The sequence below is a fragment of the Oncorhynchus masou genome, chromosome 29 (genome assembly GCF_036934945.1).
Source record: "Oncorhynchus masou masou isolate Uvic2021 chromosome 29, UVic_Omas_1.1, whole genome shotgun sequence".
In the NCBI taxonomy this organism is placed as follows: domain Eukaryota; kingdom Metazoa; phylum Chordata; class Actinopteri; order Salmoniformes; family Salmonidae; genus Oncorhynchus; species Oncorhynchus masou.
Window position 1 is genome coordinate 85,473,399 of NC_088240.1, and position 16,915 is coordinate 85,490,313.

The 16,915-nt window shown below is 47.1% G+C and overlaps 1 protein-coding gene across 1 annotated transcript in view; it reads right to left on the reverse strand.

Moving 5' to 3' along the window:
• Positions 1-8,146: 8,146 nt before the first annotated feature.
• Positions 8,147-16,915, reverse strand: part of setd2 (SET domain containing 2, histone lysine methyltransferase) — a 42,003-nt gene continuing 33,234 nt past the window's right edge. The window contains 3 exon segments of the mRNA XM_064946678.1: positions 8,147-9,753; positions 10,726-10,827; positions 12,073-12,147. Of these exon segments, the coding sequence (XP_064802750.1) occupies positions 9,592-9,753; positions 10,726-10,827; positions 12,073-12,147 (339 nt within the window). The 3' untranslated portion in view covers positions 8,147-9,591.

Here is a 16,915-nt window from a genome sequence, read left to right on the forward strand (position 1 = left end):
CAGAACTGAAAAAGCGTGTGCGAGCAAGGAGGCCTACAAACCTGGCTCAGTTGCACCAGCTCTGTCAGGAGGAATGGGCCAAAATTCACCCAACTTATTGTGGGACGCATGTGAAAGGCTACCAAAAACGTTTGAACCAAGTTAAACAATTTAAAGGCAATGCTACCAAATTCTAATTGAGTGTATGTAAACTTCTGACCCACTGGCAATGTGATGAAAGAAATAAAAGCTGAAATAAATCTCACTACTTCTGACATTTCACATTCTTAAAATAAAGTGGTGATCCTAACTGACATAAGACAGGAATTTTTACTCTGATTAAATGTCAAGAATTGTGAAAAACTGAGTTTAAACTTCCAACTTCAACTGTAACTCTCGCCATTAGTACTGAATCTGAGGAGACTTCCATTTAACTCTCCTCATTAGTGCTGAATCTGAGGAGACTTCCATTTAACTCTCCCCATTAGTACTGAATCTGAGGAGACTTCCATTTAACTCTCCCCATTAGTACTGAATCTGAGGAGACTTCCATTTAACTCTCCCCATTAGTACTGAATCTGAGGAGACTTCCATTTAACTCTCCCCATTAGTGCTGAATCTGAGGAGACTTCCATTTAACTCTCCCCATTAGTACTGAATCTGAGGAGACTTCCATTTAACTCTCCCCATTAGTACTGAATCTGAGGAGACTTCCATTTAACTCTCCCCATTAGTACTGAATCTGAGGAGACTTCCATTTAACTCTCCCCATTAGTACTGAATCTGAGGAGACTTCCATTTAACTCTCCCCATTAGTACTGAATCTGAGGAGACTTCCATTTAACTCTCCCCATTAGTACTGAATCTGAGGAATATAATTCTATACTAGGAATAAGTGAATTTGTTTTTCCACAGAATGATCAGAGGGCACATATGGAGATGTCATAATAATTTACAGTTATTACATGTTGGTCTTGAATCATAATACAACTCTATGACAGTTTTATTAAATATTTCTCAATTAAACCACTTGACGGGTCACACAGTTAAGAGGTTTGTATTTAGGAGGGTATTTAAAGGGTTTGGGGCAGAGACAGTATTAGGAGGGTATTTAAAGGGTTTGGGGCAGAGACAGTATTAGGAGGGTATTTAAAGGGTTTGGGACAGAGACAGTATTAGGAGAATATTTAAAGGGTTTGGGGCAGAGACAGTATTAGGAGGGTATTTAAAGGGGTCGGGACAGAGACAGTATTAGGAGGGTATTTAAAGGGGTCGGGACAGAGACAGTATTAGATAAATCTTCACCCAACCTGTTTTTTAAGATATGCTTTCCCTTTCCTTGAGATTCCTGCTCCCTCCCCTCCATCCCAACCCCCTCCTCCACGACTTCTACTCACTCTGTCCTCAGCTGAAATCTGTTCATGATTTCTCTCTCTGCCTTTACTCTGTGCCCTAAGTGGGAGCAGGCCTGCGTCTCTCCAGCAGGGCCCGGGGCAGGCAGCGTTCCATGATTTCTCTCTCTGTCTTTACTCTGTGCTCTAAGTGGGAGCAGGCCTGCGTCTCTCTCTAGCAGGGCCTGGGGCAGGCAGCGTTCTATGTCGTCATGGACACCAGACACTCCAGCTTAACTGCGGTCTGGAGCACACAGGCATGGGGCTGCGGAATGCACATTAACTCAGAGTGGGATGGAGGGGGGGGGGGGACCCGATACCCTATATAGTGCACTTCTTTAAGCCAGGACCATAGGGGTCTGTTCCCTATATAGTGCACTTCTTTTGTCCAGATCCCTATGGGTCCCATTTGAAATTTAGGGTGCCATTTGGGATGCAAGTCAGAGGCTCTCTGCCAGAAATGTTCCATACGCACAACAAGCTAATTTCTCTAAATGTTTTTGCACAAATTTGTTTACATCCCTGATAGTAAGCACTTCCTCTTTGCCAAGATAATCCATCCACCTGACAAGTGTGGAATATCAAGGTCATTACACAGGTGCACCTTGTGCTGGTGACAATAAAAGGCCACTCTAAAATGTTGTTTTGTCACACATCACAATGTCACAGTTGTCTCAAGTTTTGAAAGAGCGTGCAATTGGCACACTGACTGCAGGAATGTCCACCAGAGCTGTTGCCAGAGAATAGAATGTTAATTTCGCTACCATAAACTGCCTCCAACGTGGTTTAAGAGAACAACCGCAGACTACATGTCCATGCATTGTGTAGGCGAGCGGTTTGCTGTTGTGAACAGAGTGCCCCATGGTGGCGGTGGGGTTATAGTACGAAAAGGCATAAGCTGTGGACAACAAACATAATTGCATTTTATGCAGAGATACCGTGACGAGATCATGAGGCCCATTGTCGTGCCATGTTTCAGCATGATAACGCACGGCCCCATGTCGCAAGGATCTGTACACCATTCCTGGAGGCTGAAAATGTTCCATTTTTTTCATGTTCTATATACTCACCAGACATGTCACCCATTGAGCATGTTTGGGATGCTCTTATCGATGTGTACGACAGCATGTTCCAGTTCCCGCCAATATCCAGCAACTTTGCACAGCCATTGAAAAGGAGTGCGACAACATTCCACAGGCCACAATCAACAGCCTGATACACTATGTGAAGGAGATGTGTTGTGCTGCATGAGGCAAATGGTGGTTACATTTACATTTACATTTAAGTCATTTAGCAGACGCTCTTATCCAGAGCGACTTACAAATTGGTGAATTCACCTTCTGACATCAGTGGAACAGCCACTTTACAATAGTGCATCTAAATCATTTAAGGGGGGGGGTGAGAAGGATTGCTTTATCCTATCCTAGGTATTCCTTGAAGAGGTGGGGTTTCAGGTGTCTCCGGAAGGTGGTGATTGACTCCGCTGTCCTGGCGTCGTGAGGGAGTTTGTTCCACCATTGGGGGCCAGAGCAGCGAACAGTTTTGACTGGGCTGAGCGGGAACTGTACTTCCTCAGTGGTAGGGAGGCGAGCAGGCCAGAGGTGGATGAACGCAGTGCCCTTGTTTGGGTGTAGGGCCTGATCAGAGCCTGGAGGTACTGCGGTTCCGTTCCCCTCACAGCTCCGTAGGCAAGCACCATGGTCTTGTAGCGGATGCGAGCTTCAACTGGAAGCCAGTGGAGAGAGTGGAGGAGCGGGGTGACGTGAGAGAACTTGGGAAGGTTGAACACCAGACGGGCTGCGGCGTTCTGGATGAGTTGTAGGGGTTTAATGGCACAGGCAGGGAGCCCAGCCAACAGCGAGTTGCAGTAATCCAGACGGGAGATGACAAGTGCCTGGATTAGGACCTGCGCCGCTTCCTGTGTGAGGCAGGGTCGTACTCTGCGGATGTTGTAGAGCATGAACCTACAGGAACGGGCCACCGCTTGATGTTAGTTGAGAACGACAGGGTGTTGTCCAGGATCACGCCAAGGTTCTTAGCGCTCTGGGAGGAGGACACAATGGAGTTGTCAACCGTGATGGCGAGATCATGGAACGGGCAGTCCTTCCCCGGGAGGAAGAGCAGCTCCGTCTTGCCGAGGTTCAGCTTGAGGTGGTGATCCGTCATCCACACTGATGTGTCTGCCAGACATGCAGAGATGCGATTCGCCACCTGGTCATCAGAAGGGGGAAAGGAGAAGATTAATTGTGTGTCGTCTGCATAGCAATGATAGGAGAGACCATGTGAGGTTATGACAGAGCCAAGTGACTTGGTGTATAGCGAGAATAGGAGAGTGCCTAGAACAGAGCCCTGGGGACACCAGTGGTGAGAGCGCGTGGCGAGGAGACAGATTCTCGCCACGCCACCTGGTAGGAGCGACCTGTCAGGTAGGACGCAATCCAAGCGTGGGCCGCACCAGAGATGCCCAACTCGGAGAGGGTGGAGAGGAGGATCTGATGGTTCACAGTGTCGAAGGCAGCCGATAGGTCTAGAAGGATGAGAGCAGAGGAGAGAGAGTTAGCTTTAGCAGTGCGGAGCGCCTCCGTGATACAGAGAAGAGCAGTCTCAGTTGAATGACTAGTCTTGAAACCTGACTGATTTGGATCAAGAAGGTCATTCTGAGAGAGATAGCGGGAGAGCTGGCCAAGGACGGCACGTTCAAGAGTTTTGGAGAGAAAAGAAAGAAGGGATACTGGTCTGTAGTTGTTGACATCGGAGGGATCGAGTGTAGGTTTTTTCAGAAGGGGTGCAAATCTCGCTCTCTTGAAGACGGAAGGGACGTAGCCAGCGGTCAGGGATGAGTTGATGAGCGAGGTGAGGTAAGGGAGAAGGTCTCCGGAAATGGTCTGGAGAAGAGAGGAGGGGATAGGGTCAAGCGGGCAGGTTGTTGGGCGGCCGGCCGTCACAAGAAGCGAGATTTCATCTGGAGAGAGAGGGGAGAAAGAGGTCAGAGCACAGGGTAGGGCAGTGTGATCAGAACCAGCGGTGTCGTTTGACTTAGCAAACGAGGATCGGATGTCCGACCTTCTTTTCAAAATGGTTGACGGAGTCATCTGCAGAGAGGGAGGAGGGGGGGGGAGGGGGAGGAGGATTCAGGAGGGAGGAGAAGGTGGCAAAGAGCTTCCTAGGGTTAGAGGCAGATGCTTGGAATTTAGAGTGGAAGAAAGTGGCTTTAGCAGCAGACACAGAGGAGGAAAATGTAGAGAGGAGGGAGTGAAAGGATGCCAGGTCCGCAGGGAGGCTATTTTCCTCCATTTCCGCTCGGCTGCCCGGACCACTGTTCTGTGAGCTCGCAATGAGTCGTCGAGCCACGGAGCGGGAGGGGAGGACCAAGCCGGCCTGGAGGATAGGGGACATAGAGAGTCAAAGGATGCAGAAAGGGAAGAGAGGAGGGTTGAGGAGGCAGAATCAGGAGATAGGTTGGAGAAGGTATGAGCAGAGGGAAGAGATGATAGGATGGAAGAGGAGAGAGTAGCGGGGGAGAGAGAGCGAAGGTTGGGACGGCGCGATACCATCCGAGTAGGGGCAGTGTGGGAAGTGTTGGATGAGAGCAAGAGGGAAAAGGATACAAGGTAGTGGTCGGAGACTTGGAGGGGAGTTGCAATGAGGTTAGTGGAAGAACAGCATCTAGTAAAGATGAGGTCCAGCCTATTGCCTGCCTTGTGAGTAGGGGGAAGGTGAGAGGGTGAGGTCAAAAGAGGAGAGGAGTGGAAAGAAGGAGGCAGAGAGGAATGAGTCAAAGGTAGACGTGGGGAGGTTAAAGTCGCCCAGGACTGTGAGAGGTGAGCCGTCCTCAGGAAAGGAGCTTATCAAGATACTGACTGGTTATACCAGATACTGACTGGTTTTCTGATCCACGCCCCTATCTTTAAAAAAGTATGGTATCTGGGACCAACAGATCAGTGTCAGTGGAGGCTCCTCAGATGAGGACCATCCTCAGTAAATTTCATAAAAAAAAAAAATGTTAAGACATTGAAAAAGTTGACCTTTTTAGATAAAACTACACTAAATATATTCACGGCACCAAACAATTGATTAAAACACTGTTTGCAATGAAGGTCTACAGGAGCCTCAACAGCAGTCTGTAGGGTAGCACCATGGTGTAGCCGGAGGACAGCTAGCTTCCATCCTCTTCTTGGTACATTGACTTCAATACAAAACCTAGAAGGCTCTTGGTTCCCACCCCCTTCCATGAACTTACACAGTAATTATGACAACTTTCAGAGGATCCTCTAACCTATCAGAGATCTTGCTGCATGAACTGACATGTCCACCCAATCAAAGGATCAGATAATTAATCTAGAGCTAGCTAGCACTGCAGTGCATAAAATGTGGTGAGTAGTTGAGAGAAAGAAAATAGTTTAACAGTTGTCAACAAATTAATTTCTTCAAAAATGGAGAAGCAAGAAAGCTAGTGTCATTCTTTTCCACTTTCAGTTTCTTACTTATCTATAAAATCCAGTAGACTGTGTAGCCTACTGAAACACCCTGCTCAAACAGAGGGATGCTATGTTAGCTAGCTGGCTATGACAGAGGGATGCTATGTTAGCTAGCTGGCTATGACAGAGGGATGCTATGTTAGCTAGCTGGCTATAACAGAGGGATGCTATGTTAGCTAGCTGGCTATAACAGAGGGATGCTATGTTAGCTAGCCGGCTATGACAGAGGGATGCTATGTTAGCTCGCTGGCTATTACATTTACTATGACTACCCAACACAACACTGGATCTATTCCAAGTCAAGGTAAACTTTTAGTTGTATTTAGTTTTTGTAACGTTACTACATGATTGTAGCGGGTTTACTAACGCATTAGTTCTATTAGCTGTTGACTAGGACATTACATTAGCTGACAGGAGGACAACAATGTAGGTTGTGTGTAGCGGTTATGACATGGTTTGGTTTAGAAAGGTTTTTTCTGGTCACATAAACGAAGGGAAAAGGTTGAGAGGGAATACGTGGCTGCTCTAACACTGAACTGTGTTTATGCGTGGTCAGTGGTGTATTCATTTCGCCTCTTCTGTTGAAAAACGTTTCTTAAACGAAAGCAAACGAACCAGGGATACAAATTCCATGCATTTGCCCAATATTAACTCTCGTTTGCAACTGTTGGGACTAATGATTACACCCTAGAACAGCTAGATGCAGGCAAGAGTGTGCAAGGCTGTATTGCATGTGTCACTGTCATCTTACATTTTTATTTTGACCTGTGTTGAAAACTTTCATTCATTGGCTAGGTTGTAGAAACCTCATGATGGGTACAGGGAACATTTGACTATGGTGTAGTAGCCTAAACCTATCGATGTTCCATCCAATATGCTGGAATAGAAATAAGGCCATGCTCATGAAAAAGAAGTGCTCCCTCAGAGGCACAGACTGCCACTGTAACAGATGCATATCTGTATTCCCAGTCACGTGAAAGCCATAGATTAGCGACCTAATGAATTGTTCTCATTATATGAACTGTAAATAAGTAAAATATTTGAAATTGTTGCATTTAGATTTTTGTTCCGCATACATTTCAAATCAGTAAACAGGTCATCTACATCTAGTCAAAAGTAGTGCACTAAATAGGGAACAGGCTGCCATTTGGGATGTAAACAGCCTGTCCCTCCATATGCACCCTGTATTGAAGGGGTAAGTACACAGTGAAACGGGGATTGGGTGGTATGCAGTGCACTGCTGGGTGTCTAACCATGTAGTGGAGGTACTTCTCATTTGGTTCTGGGTAAACTCTAGAAATATTTCAATAGTGTGCAAGTTGAAAATGGAATACACATTTTTACAAAAACTTTATTTTTCTTTTAAAATGTTTGTACACTCAGTATGACAATGTGCTTGCACAGTACTTTACAGTAGAGTTGGGGTGAAACTCTTTGTACATACAAAAAAAAAAGTCTCAAAACAAACAAAACAAAAATGCTGCAACCCCCACCACCAAAATAAAATAAAATTCAAACAAGAGGCTGTGAATCGGTGGAATCCTGGCTTTAGCTTAGAGGAAGGGGGTGTTGATTTGAGCTGCTGGAGCAGACAGGGGTACTCACTTCGACCCCCCCCCCTTCATTCACCTGTGTTTGGTATACTGACACCAGGCTATTGACAGGTTATATCACGGACCAACAGTCCATCCCTTCACAAAGACTCTGCTGACCTAAACATTCTCAAACTATTTCTCAATATATTCACATATAAAGCACTATAATACATGTGTGTTTGAACATGGTTTTAATGCAATTTAAATGGTGGTGTGAGAGTTACCTAAAGGATTAACGACCCCAAGCCTATGAACCGGCAACCCTGACGACAGGACACAAACCTTGTTACCCCGGAGACTAAGGAGTAAAACAGCTTGTGTAGCAACAAGACGACAGCACAGGCGCCTCTGATGTCCGTCTAAAGGAATTATAGTAGTAAAAAAAAAAAAAAAAGTTAAAAAGACCAGGCCACACCCCATTGTGGAGGAGGGGGGTGGAAACAGAACGAGGGACAGACTGACTGACACATAAGAATCATGTGTATGACCAGGCCACACCCCATTGTGGAGGAGGGGGGTGGAAACAGAACGAGGGACAGACTGACACATAAGAATCATGTGTATGACCAGGCCACACCCCATTGTGGAGGAGGGGGGGTGGAGAACAGAACATAAGAATCATGTGGGACAGACCCCATTGTGGACTGACAGGGACAGAGACACATAAGAATCATGTGTCTGGAAACAGAACGAGGGACAGATCCTGTTCACTTCATAGTACAAGTTAATTAAAGACAGAAACATTGATCAGTAACCCCGTCCCCTGCTGTTCCTTATTCACCACCAAGTCCTCTTGAACCGTCCGTCCGTCCCACTACTTGATCCAGTCAGACGAGTAGGCGGACTGAAGAGAACAAGCTTCATAATAAAGTTCATTCTTCAATTTTTGTATTAAAAAAAAAAAAAATGTACTCAGGAAGGGAGCATTGGAACATGGACTATGTCCCAAATGAACACTATTCCCTACATAGAGCTCTCGTCTAATGTAGTGCACTCTGGGATTCCCCTATGGGCCCTGGTCTAAAGTAGTGCTCTTTTCAGGGAATAGGGTGCTATTTGGTAAGCAGCCATGGAGGAATTCCCATAAGTACACCAGTCAGCACGATAGAACAGAACCCAGCCTCCATCCGAACCGAACCCAGCCTCCATCCGAACCGAACCCAGCCTCCATCCGAACAGAACCCAGCCTCCATCCGAACCGAACCCAGCCTCCATCCGAACCGAACCCAGCCTCCATCCGAACCGAACCCAGCCTCCATCCGAACCGAACCCAGCCTCCATCCGAACCGAACCCAGCCTCCATCAAGCATTCATATAACAACAGAGGCTCCGGAGGATTGTGGTCTGAAGGCAGGGAGGGCACCAGATACCCTAGTCGAGTCACTGGCTGGCTTGGGGGTGTGGCGGCGGGCGGGCGCACCAGGGGAAAGCCAGTCATATGGACAAACAGCGATTTTGTCTTTCTTTACACGGATCCATTTTGACCGGTTAATTGCCACTGCTGGAATTCATACAGCAACATCCCAACAGTGGAAAAACATTGAAGAGCAATTTAAAATGGTATGTCTGACTCTTTCATGAATCCTTTTCAGACAGGGGAGGAAGAGTTCTAGAGAGAATATGCAGATAAGATTTGAAAACATTGTTAGTTAGGTAAGAAAGTGAAACTGGAAAAAAAATGTAGAAAGCTAACATGATAGTGACACTATAGGTCAATGTAGCACCCCTCTCTGGGTCTGAGTGCCAAACAGCACCCTATTCCCTACATAGGGCACAGAGAATAGGGTGCTAGTTGAGACGCAGCCTAGGTGTCGCACACTTCTCTGTGGACACTTCACCTGGAGCCTCCGCCCCTTGGGAGACACCTCCCTCCCAGTCATGATTCTCGCCCCCCTCCCACTAGTCCCCTCCCATTAGTCAGTGGGCCCGGCGGCAAGCCTTCAAGGCATCAGTTTAAGACACAGTCTTAGTCAACATAAATATGTGTCTGGAGTGATCCCACCTCCACAGTTCAGTTTCCCAGCGTGACTTGACTTTAATCTGGGTTTCAGTGTGTCTCCTTTCACCGTTTGTGGGCCCCAAACAACTGTAGCCTAATCATATGTTCAAGTCTTGATCCCCGTTCTGTTCCTCCAGTCAGACACAGTGTTAGTCCAGCTCAGTGTCCTCTTTGGGCCGGTAGATGTTGCCGAACTTCTGCATGTATTTCTTGATGTACTCCTTGGTCTTGTGCTTGACGTTCTCGTTGCACTCCAGGTCCTCTGGGTTCTTACAGGACTTCAGCTCCTTGTTCATCACGCCGTGAGTTAGCTGGAGGAATAGAAAAGGGAAGATGTTTCTCCTGACAACAACATCAGATTGCAAAATCGGTAATGGGTAACTTTCCCATAATTCCCAAGTTTTCTAGAATCCTGGTTTGAGGATTCAGGATCTTCTGCTAATTCCGTCCTGATTCCATGAATTTTCCAAACATGATTTCTGGAAAACCTGGAAAGTTATGGGAATTTTACAACCCTGCAACAACAAAAGTGAAACTAGCTCCATCAAAAGGAAGAATGGAGGTTAAGTCACACTGTGAAGAGATGAGGCTTTCATTCTGATGGATCCATTTCATGAGCTTTGTTCTCCTCCTAAAATGTAGACAGTGAAATGTCAGGGCTGCGTCCCCAAAAATCTCAGCTTTCTTTATAAAACAAGTCAATCCAAAATGTTAGCTAGCGCTCTAGTTAAGAGGTTCTGCTTTAAGGGTTTGTTCTGCACGGTATTAAATAAAAATGTGAACATGCCAGTTTACTTGGCCTCTCTTTTGTTTATTGTGACCATGTGCTCAAGAGTAGTAGTGTGTCCAAATGGCACTCCATTTAAACAAGTCCCCAGCGAGTTGTGGTTGTCAACCCAGAGAAACACTCAAAACTACTTGAGGGGAAAAAAACAGTTTTATGCCCTTTGAAAAAAACAATGCTGGCCGAGCATTGAGTGAGTGAGAGAATGTCCCAAATGGCACCATTTTCAATACATAGTGCACTACTTTGGAATAGGGTGCCATTTGGGATACATGCAGAAGCAGTGGGAGCTGAAGGTTCAGGCGTTTAGTTCTGGTCTGGGGGAAGAGCTTTAGTGAGATGTGAAGGGGAAAACCTTTATCCTTTGAAGTTAATTGCTATCCAGGACTTTAATTCCATACTCTGACTGTTGGGAGAGGTTCATGTTTTGGATGGTTTGAGACAATAAAATACAAATATCCAAATGATTGCTTTCCACAGACACACACAACCCCCCTACCTTTCTGGCAAGGTGTTTGAAATCTTCGGTGTTGACAATGCGTCCCAGTTTGCAGTCTGGTTTCCGGAACGGATTCAAGCAGGTCACAATGAACTGTGACATCTAAACACAGGAAATAGGAGGTCAAACCGATCGTGTAGAGATGACATTCATTACATTTCAGTCATTTAACAGACACTCGTATCCAGAGCCACTTACAAGTGCATTCATCTGAAGATAGCTAGGTGGGACGACCACGTATCTCAGTCATAGTCAGATGGGCTTGACATTAACTTGGAACTTTTTTAGCCACTTGTCAAATGTGCAAACACGGCTTTGATCAAAAAAAACAAACAAAAAAAAACATCTCACAAATACATAATTGAAAGACCACTCAATGCAAGCCTACTATAATTATACTCTGATCTGCAGAGACCGGTAGGACTGAGAGTAAAACATCGCATCCCGGGGACACTTTCCATCCCTTTCTGATCAGAGTAGACTAATTGTTTGATATTGTTATTTTTTATTTTTTACTTGTCCATTCAGACAACTTAAAAGGTGTCGAAAGCATTCCACAGGGATGCTGGCCCATGTTGACTCCAATGCTTCCCACAGTTGTGTCAAGTTGGCTGGATATCCTGGATATCACCATGTGCAATGCCAAGCGTCATTTGGAATGATGAATCACAATTCACCATCTGGCAGTCCGACAGAAGAATCTGTGTTTGGCGGATGCCAGGAGAACACTACCTGTCCCACCCAATGCATAGTGCCAACTGTAAAGTTTGGTGGAGGAGAGATAATAGTCTGGGTCTGTTTTCATGGTTTGGGCTAGATTTCTTAGTTCCAGTGAAGGGAAACCTTAACACTATAGCATACAATGACATTCTAGACAATTCTGTGTTTCCAACTTTGTGGCAACAGTTTGGGGAAGGCCCTTTCCTGTTTCAGCAGGACAAATGCCCTGTGCACAAAGCGAGGTCTGTTCAGAAATTATTTGTCAAGATCGTTGTGGAAGAACTTGACTCGCCTGCACAGAGCCCTGACCTCAACCCCATCCAACACCGTTGGGATGAATTTTAACCCTGACTGCGAGCCAGGCCTAATCGCCCAACCTCACTAATGCTCTTGGCTGAATGGACGCAAGTCCCTGCAGCAATGTTCCAACATCTAGTGGAAAGCCTTCCCAGATGAGTGGAGGCTGATATAGCAGCAAAGGGGTAGACCAACTCCATATTAATGCCCATGATTTTAGAATGAGATGTTCGATGAGCAGGTATCCACATACTGTTGGCCATGTGTAGTTGAGGAGGAGGTGAGGAAAGGAGGAATCACAGGAAGACTGAGATATGGACGTTGACTCACCTCTTTCCGGAACGTCTCCTTGCTCCTCTTGGCCAGCTCACTGGATGTGTCTGCCTCTGCTGTCTTAGTAGAGAACTGTGGAAACACACACACACGAGAGAGAGGTCAGGGAACATGTCAGTCTATAGAACAGTCACGTTTCGTTTGACTAGCTTGGTTCGGCCGTGGATTCATCTAAACGCCTAGCAGTCTGTCTGGGTCATAGCTACTGTCATTTTCTCAGCTGTGGCAGACAGCAACAGGCGGCAGCCATTTCTTGGAGCTAAAAGGCCCAGATCAAAGGAAGTGAGGCTGTATCAGCCACACCATGGAGACCATGGATGAAACATGGCAGGTGTTGAGCCGAGGCCATGGACTTCAAGGCCAGTGGGGAAGGCAGGCAGGCCACACCTGGTCACCAGCCCCCTCCAACAGGAAAGGAGGGAGCTACACAAAGCAGGGATATCCTGCCAGGATAAAGGCAGGGCTCCCTCCCCGGCTAACAGTACCCACCCTACTCAGCCCCAGAGACAGGCAGTAGACAGTTGATGCCCCCCCCCAGAGACGGGCAGTAGACAGTTGATGCCCCCCCCAGAGACAGGCAGTAGACAGTTGATGCCCCCCCCCAGAGACAGGAAGTAGACAGTTGATGCCCCCCCCCCCAGAGACAGGCAGTAGACAGTTGATGCCCCCCCCAGAGACAGGCAGTAGACAGTTGATGCCCCCCCCCCAGAGACAGGCAGTAGACAGTTGATGCCCCCCCAGAGACAGGCAGTAGACCCCCCAGAGACAGGCAGTAGACAGTTGATGCCCCCCCCAGAGACAGGCAGTAGACAGTTGATGCCCCCCCAGAGACAGGCAGTAGCCAGTTGATGCCTCCCCCAGAGACAGGCAGTAGACAGTTGATGCCCCCCCAGAGACAGGCAGTAGACAGTTGATGCCCCCCCCCAGAGACAGGCAGTAGACAGTTGATGCCCCCCCCCAGAGACAGGCAGTAGACAGTTGATGCGCCCCCCCCAGAGACAGGCAGTAGACAGTTGATGCCCCCCCCTGCCCCCAGAGACAGGCAGTAGACAGTTGATGCCCCCCCAGAGACAGGCAGTAGACAGTTGATGCTCCCCCAGAGACAGGCAGTAGACATTTGATGCCCCCCCCAGAGACAGGCAGTAGACAGTTGATGCCCCCCCCCTCCCCCAGAGAGTGGACAGGACAGGCAGTAGACACTTGATGCCCCCCCCCCAGAGACAGGCAGTAGACAGACAGTTGATGCAGAGACCCAGTTGATGCTCCCCCAGAGACAGGCAGTAGACATTTGATGCCCCCCCCAGAGACAGGCAGTAGACAGTTGGTTTGGGGGGGTCAAGGTGGTGAGGCATCAAGGTGGTGAGGATCAAAGGGAACCACAATAGATTCACACACAGTTCTCCTTCGTGCTTCCTGAGAGGTGGTGTGCCCACGGAGCGTAACCAGGGAGAAGCATTCAGACTGACAAGAGAACACTTTATGAGCCAGTGTTTAACCTAGATTCTTTTCCAGGTGGGATGCAAAGCCCTCTAACCAAAACACCAAATTATTATCAGGGGTCAACAGAGCTAGGGAAAATAACACTTCAGTGGTGTCAGAAACTCAGTGGTTATCATTTCAGGTCCTGGTCAGTAGAGACAGACAGACACAGACACCACTATCAAGACATGTTGGAAATGGTCCTTGAGCTCATTGTTTTATTGGCCAACGACATCCCATCATAAAAAAAGAGAGATGGAGACATCCCATCGTAGAGAGAGAGGAGACATCCCATCGTAAAGAGAGAGAGGAGGCATCCCATCGTAGAGAGAGAGATGGAGACATCCCATCGTAAGAGAGAGAGATGGAGACATCCCATCGTAAAGAGAGAGAGATGGAGACATCCCATCGTAAAGAGAGAGAGATGGAGACATCCCATCGTAGAGAGAGAGATGGAGACATCCCATCGTAAAGAGAGAGAGGAGACATCCCATCGTAAAGAGAGAGAGGAGACATCCCATCGTAAAGAGAGAGAGATGGAGACATCCCATCGTAAAGAGAGAGAGATGAGACATCCCATCGTAAAGAAGAGAGAGAGATGAGACATCCCATCGTAAAGAGAGAGAGATGGAGACATCCCATCGTAAAGAGAGAGAGAGATGGAGACATCCCATCGTAAAGAGAGAGAGAGATGGAGACATCCCATCGTAAAGAGAGAGAGAGATGGAGACATCCCATCGTAAAGAGAGAGAGATGAGACATCCCATCATAAAGAGAGAGAGAGGAGACATCCCATCGTAAAGAGAGAGAGAGATGGAGACATCCCATCATAAAGAGAGAGAGATGGAGACATCCCATCGTAAAGAGAGAGAGGAGACATCCCATCGTAAAGAGAGAGAGAGATGGAGACATCCCATCGTAAAGAGAGAGAGGGATGGAGACATCCCATCGTAAAGAGAGAGATGAGACATCCCATCGTAAAGAGAGAGAGAGATGAGACATCCCATCGTAAAGAGAGAGAGATGGAGACATCCCATCGTAAAGAGAGAGAGATGAGACATCCCATCGTAAAAGAGAGAGAGGAGACATCCCATCGTAAAGAGAGAGAGAGATGGAGACATCCCATCGTAAAGAGAGAGAGAGAGATGGAGACATCCCATCGTAGAGAGAGAGAGAGAGATGGAGACATCCCATCGTAAAGAGAGAGAGAGATGGAGACATCCCATCGTAAGAGAGAGAGAGATGGAGACATCCCATCGTAAAGAGAGAGAGAGAGATGGAGACATCCCATCGTAAAGAGAGAGAGAGATGGAGACATCCCATCGTAAAGAGAGAGAGAGATGGAGACATCCCATCGTAAAGAGAGAGAGAGATGGAGACATCCCATCGTAAAGAGAGAGAGAGAGAGATGGAGACATCCCATCGTAAAGAGAGAGAGATGGAGACATCCCATCGTAAAGAGAGAGATGGAGACATCCCATCGTAAAGAGAGAGAGAGAGAGAGAGAGAGAGATGGAGACATCCCATCGTAGAGAGAGAGAAAGATGGAGACATCCCATCGTAAAGAGAGAGAGAGATGGAGACATCCCATCGTAAAGAGAGAGAGATGGAGACATCCCATCGTAAAGAGAGAGATGGACATCCCAGAGAGAGAGAGAGAGAGAGATGGAGACATCCCATCGTAGAGAGAGAGAGATGGAGACATCCCATCGTAGAGAGAGAGATGGAGACATCCCATCGTAAAGAGAGAGAGATGGAGACATCCCATCGGAGAGAGAGAGAGATGGAGACATCCCATCGTAAAGAGAGAGAGAGATGGAGACATCCCATCAGAGAGAAGAGAGAGAGAGAGAGATGGAGACATCCCATCGTAAAAAGAGAGAGAGAGATGGAGACATCCCATCGTAAAGAGAGAGAGATGGAGACATCTCATCGTAAAGAGAGAGAGAGAGAAAGATGGAGACATCTCATCGTAAAGAGAGAGAGATGGAGACATCTCATCGTAAAGAGAGAGAGAGAGATGGAGACATCCCATCGTAAAAGAGAGAGAGATGGAGACATCTCATCGTAAAGAGAGAGAGATGGAGACATCTCATCGTAAAGAGAGAGAGATGGAGACATCTCATCGTAAAGAGAGAGAGATGGAGACATCTCATCGTAAAGAGAGAGATGGAGACATCTCATCGTAAAGAGAGAGATGGAGACATCCCATCGTAGAGAGAGAGATGGAGACATCCCATCGTAGAAAGAGAGAGAGAGATGGAGACATCCCATCGTAAAGAGAGAGAGAGATGGAGACATCCCATCGTAAAGAGAGAGAGATGGAGACATCCCATCGTAAAGAGAGAGAGATGGAGACATCCCATCGGAGAGAGAGAGAGATGGAGACATCCCATCGGAGAGAGAGAGAGATGGAGACATCCCATCAGGGAGAGAGAGAGAGAGAGAGAGAGAGAGAGAGAGATGGAGACATCCCATCGTAAAGAGAGAGAGAGATGGAGACATCTCATCGTAAAGAGAGAGAGAGAGAAAGATGGAGACATCTCATCGTAAAGAGAGAGAAAGAGAGAGAGAGATGGAGACATCTCATCGTAAAGAGAGAGAGATGGAGACATCTCATCGTAAAGAGAGAGAGATGGAGACATCTCATCGTAAAGAGAGAGAGATGGAGACATCCCATCGTAAAGAGAGAGAGATGGAGACATCCCATCGTAAAGAGAGAGAGAGATGGAGACATCTCATCGTAAAGAGAGAGAGATGGAGACATCTCATCGTAAAGAGAGAGATGGAGACATCTCATCGTAAAGAGAGAGATGGAGACATCCCATCGTAAAGAGAGAGAGAGATGGAGACATCCCATCGTAAAGAGAGAGAGATGGAGACATCCCATCGTAAAGAGAGAGAGATGGAGACATCCCATCGTAAAGAGAGAGAGATGGAGACATCCCATCGTAAAGAGAGAGAGAGATGGAGACATCTCATCGTAAAGAGAGAGAGATGGAGACATCTCATCGTAAAGAGAGAGAGATGGAGACATCTCATCGTAAAGAGAGAGAGATGGAGACATCCCATCGTAAAGAGAGAGAGATGGAGACATCCCATCGTAAAGAAAGGGTCTCTCCCTCTCTGGAGACACACATATGAAAACATTTCAGCTCAGAGACAAAAGGGCCCAGTGCGTAGACACTAAACCAAGAAACCACAAACCTGGTTTCCATTACGATCAAAGAAGAGGGGAAACAAATGACAGAAAAGAGAGAGAGCGAGCGAGAGCTCAAGAGAGAAATGCATAATAACCATTCCTACAACCCATATAGGCCCCCTCAGATCATACCTGACACTCCTGCCCACCCCATGCCCC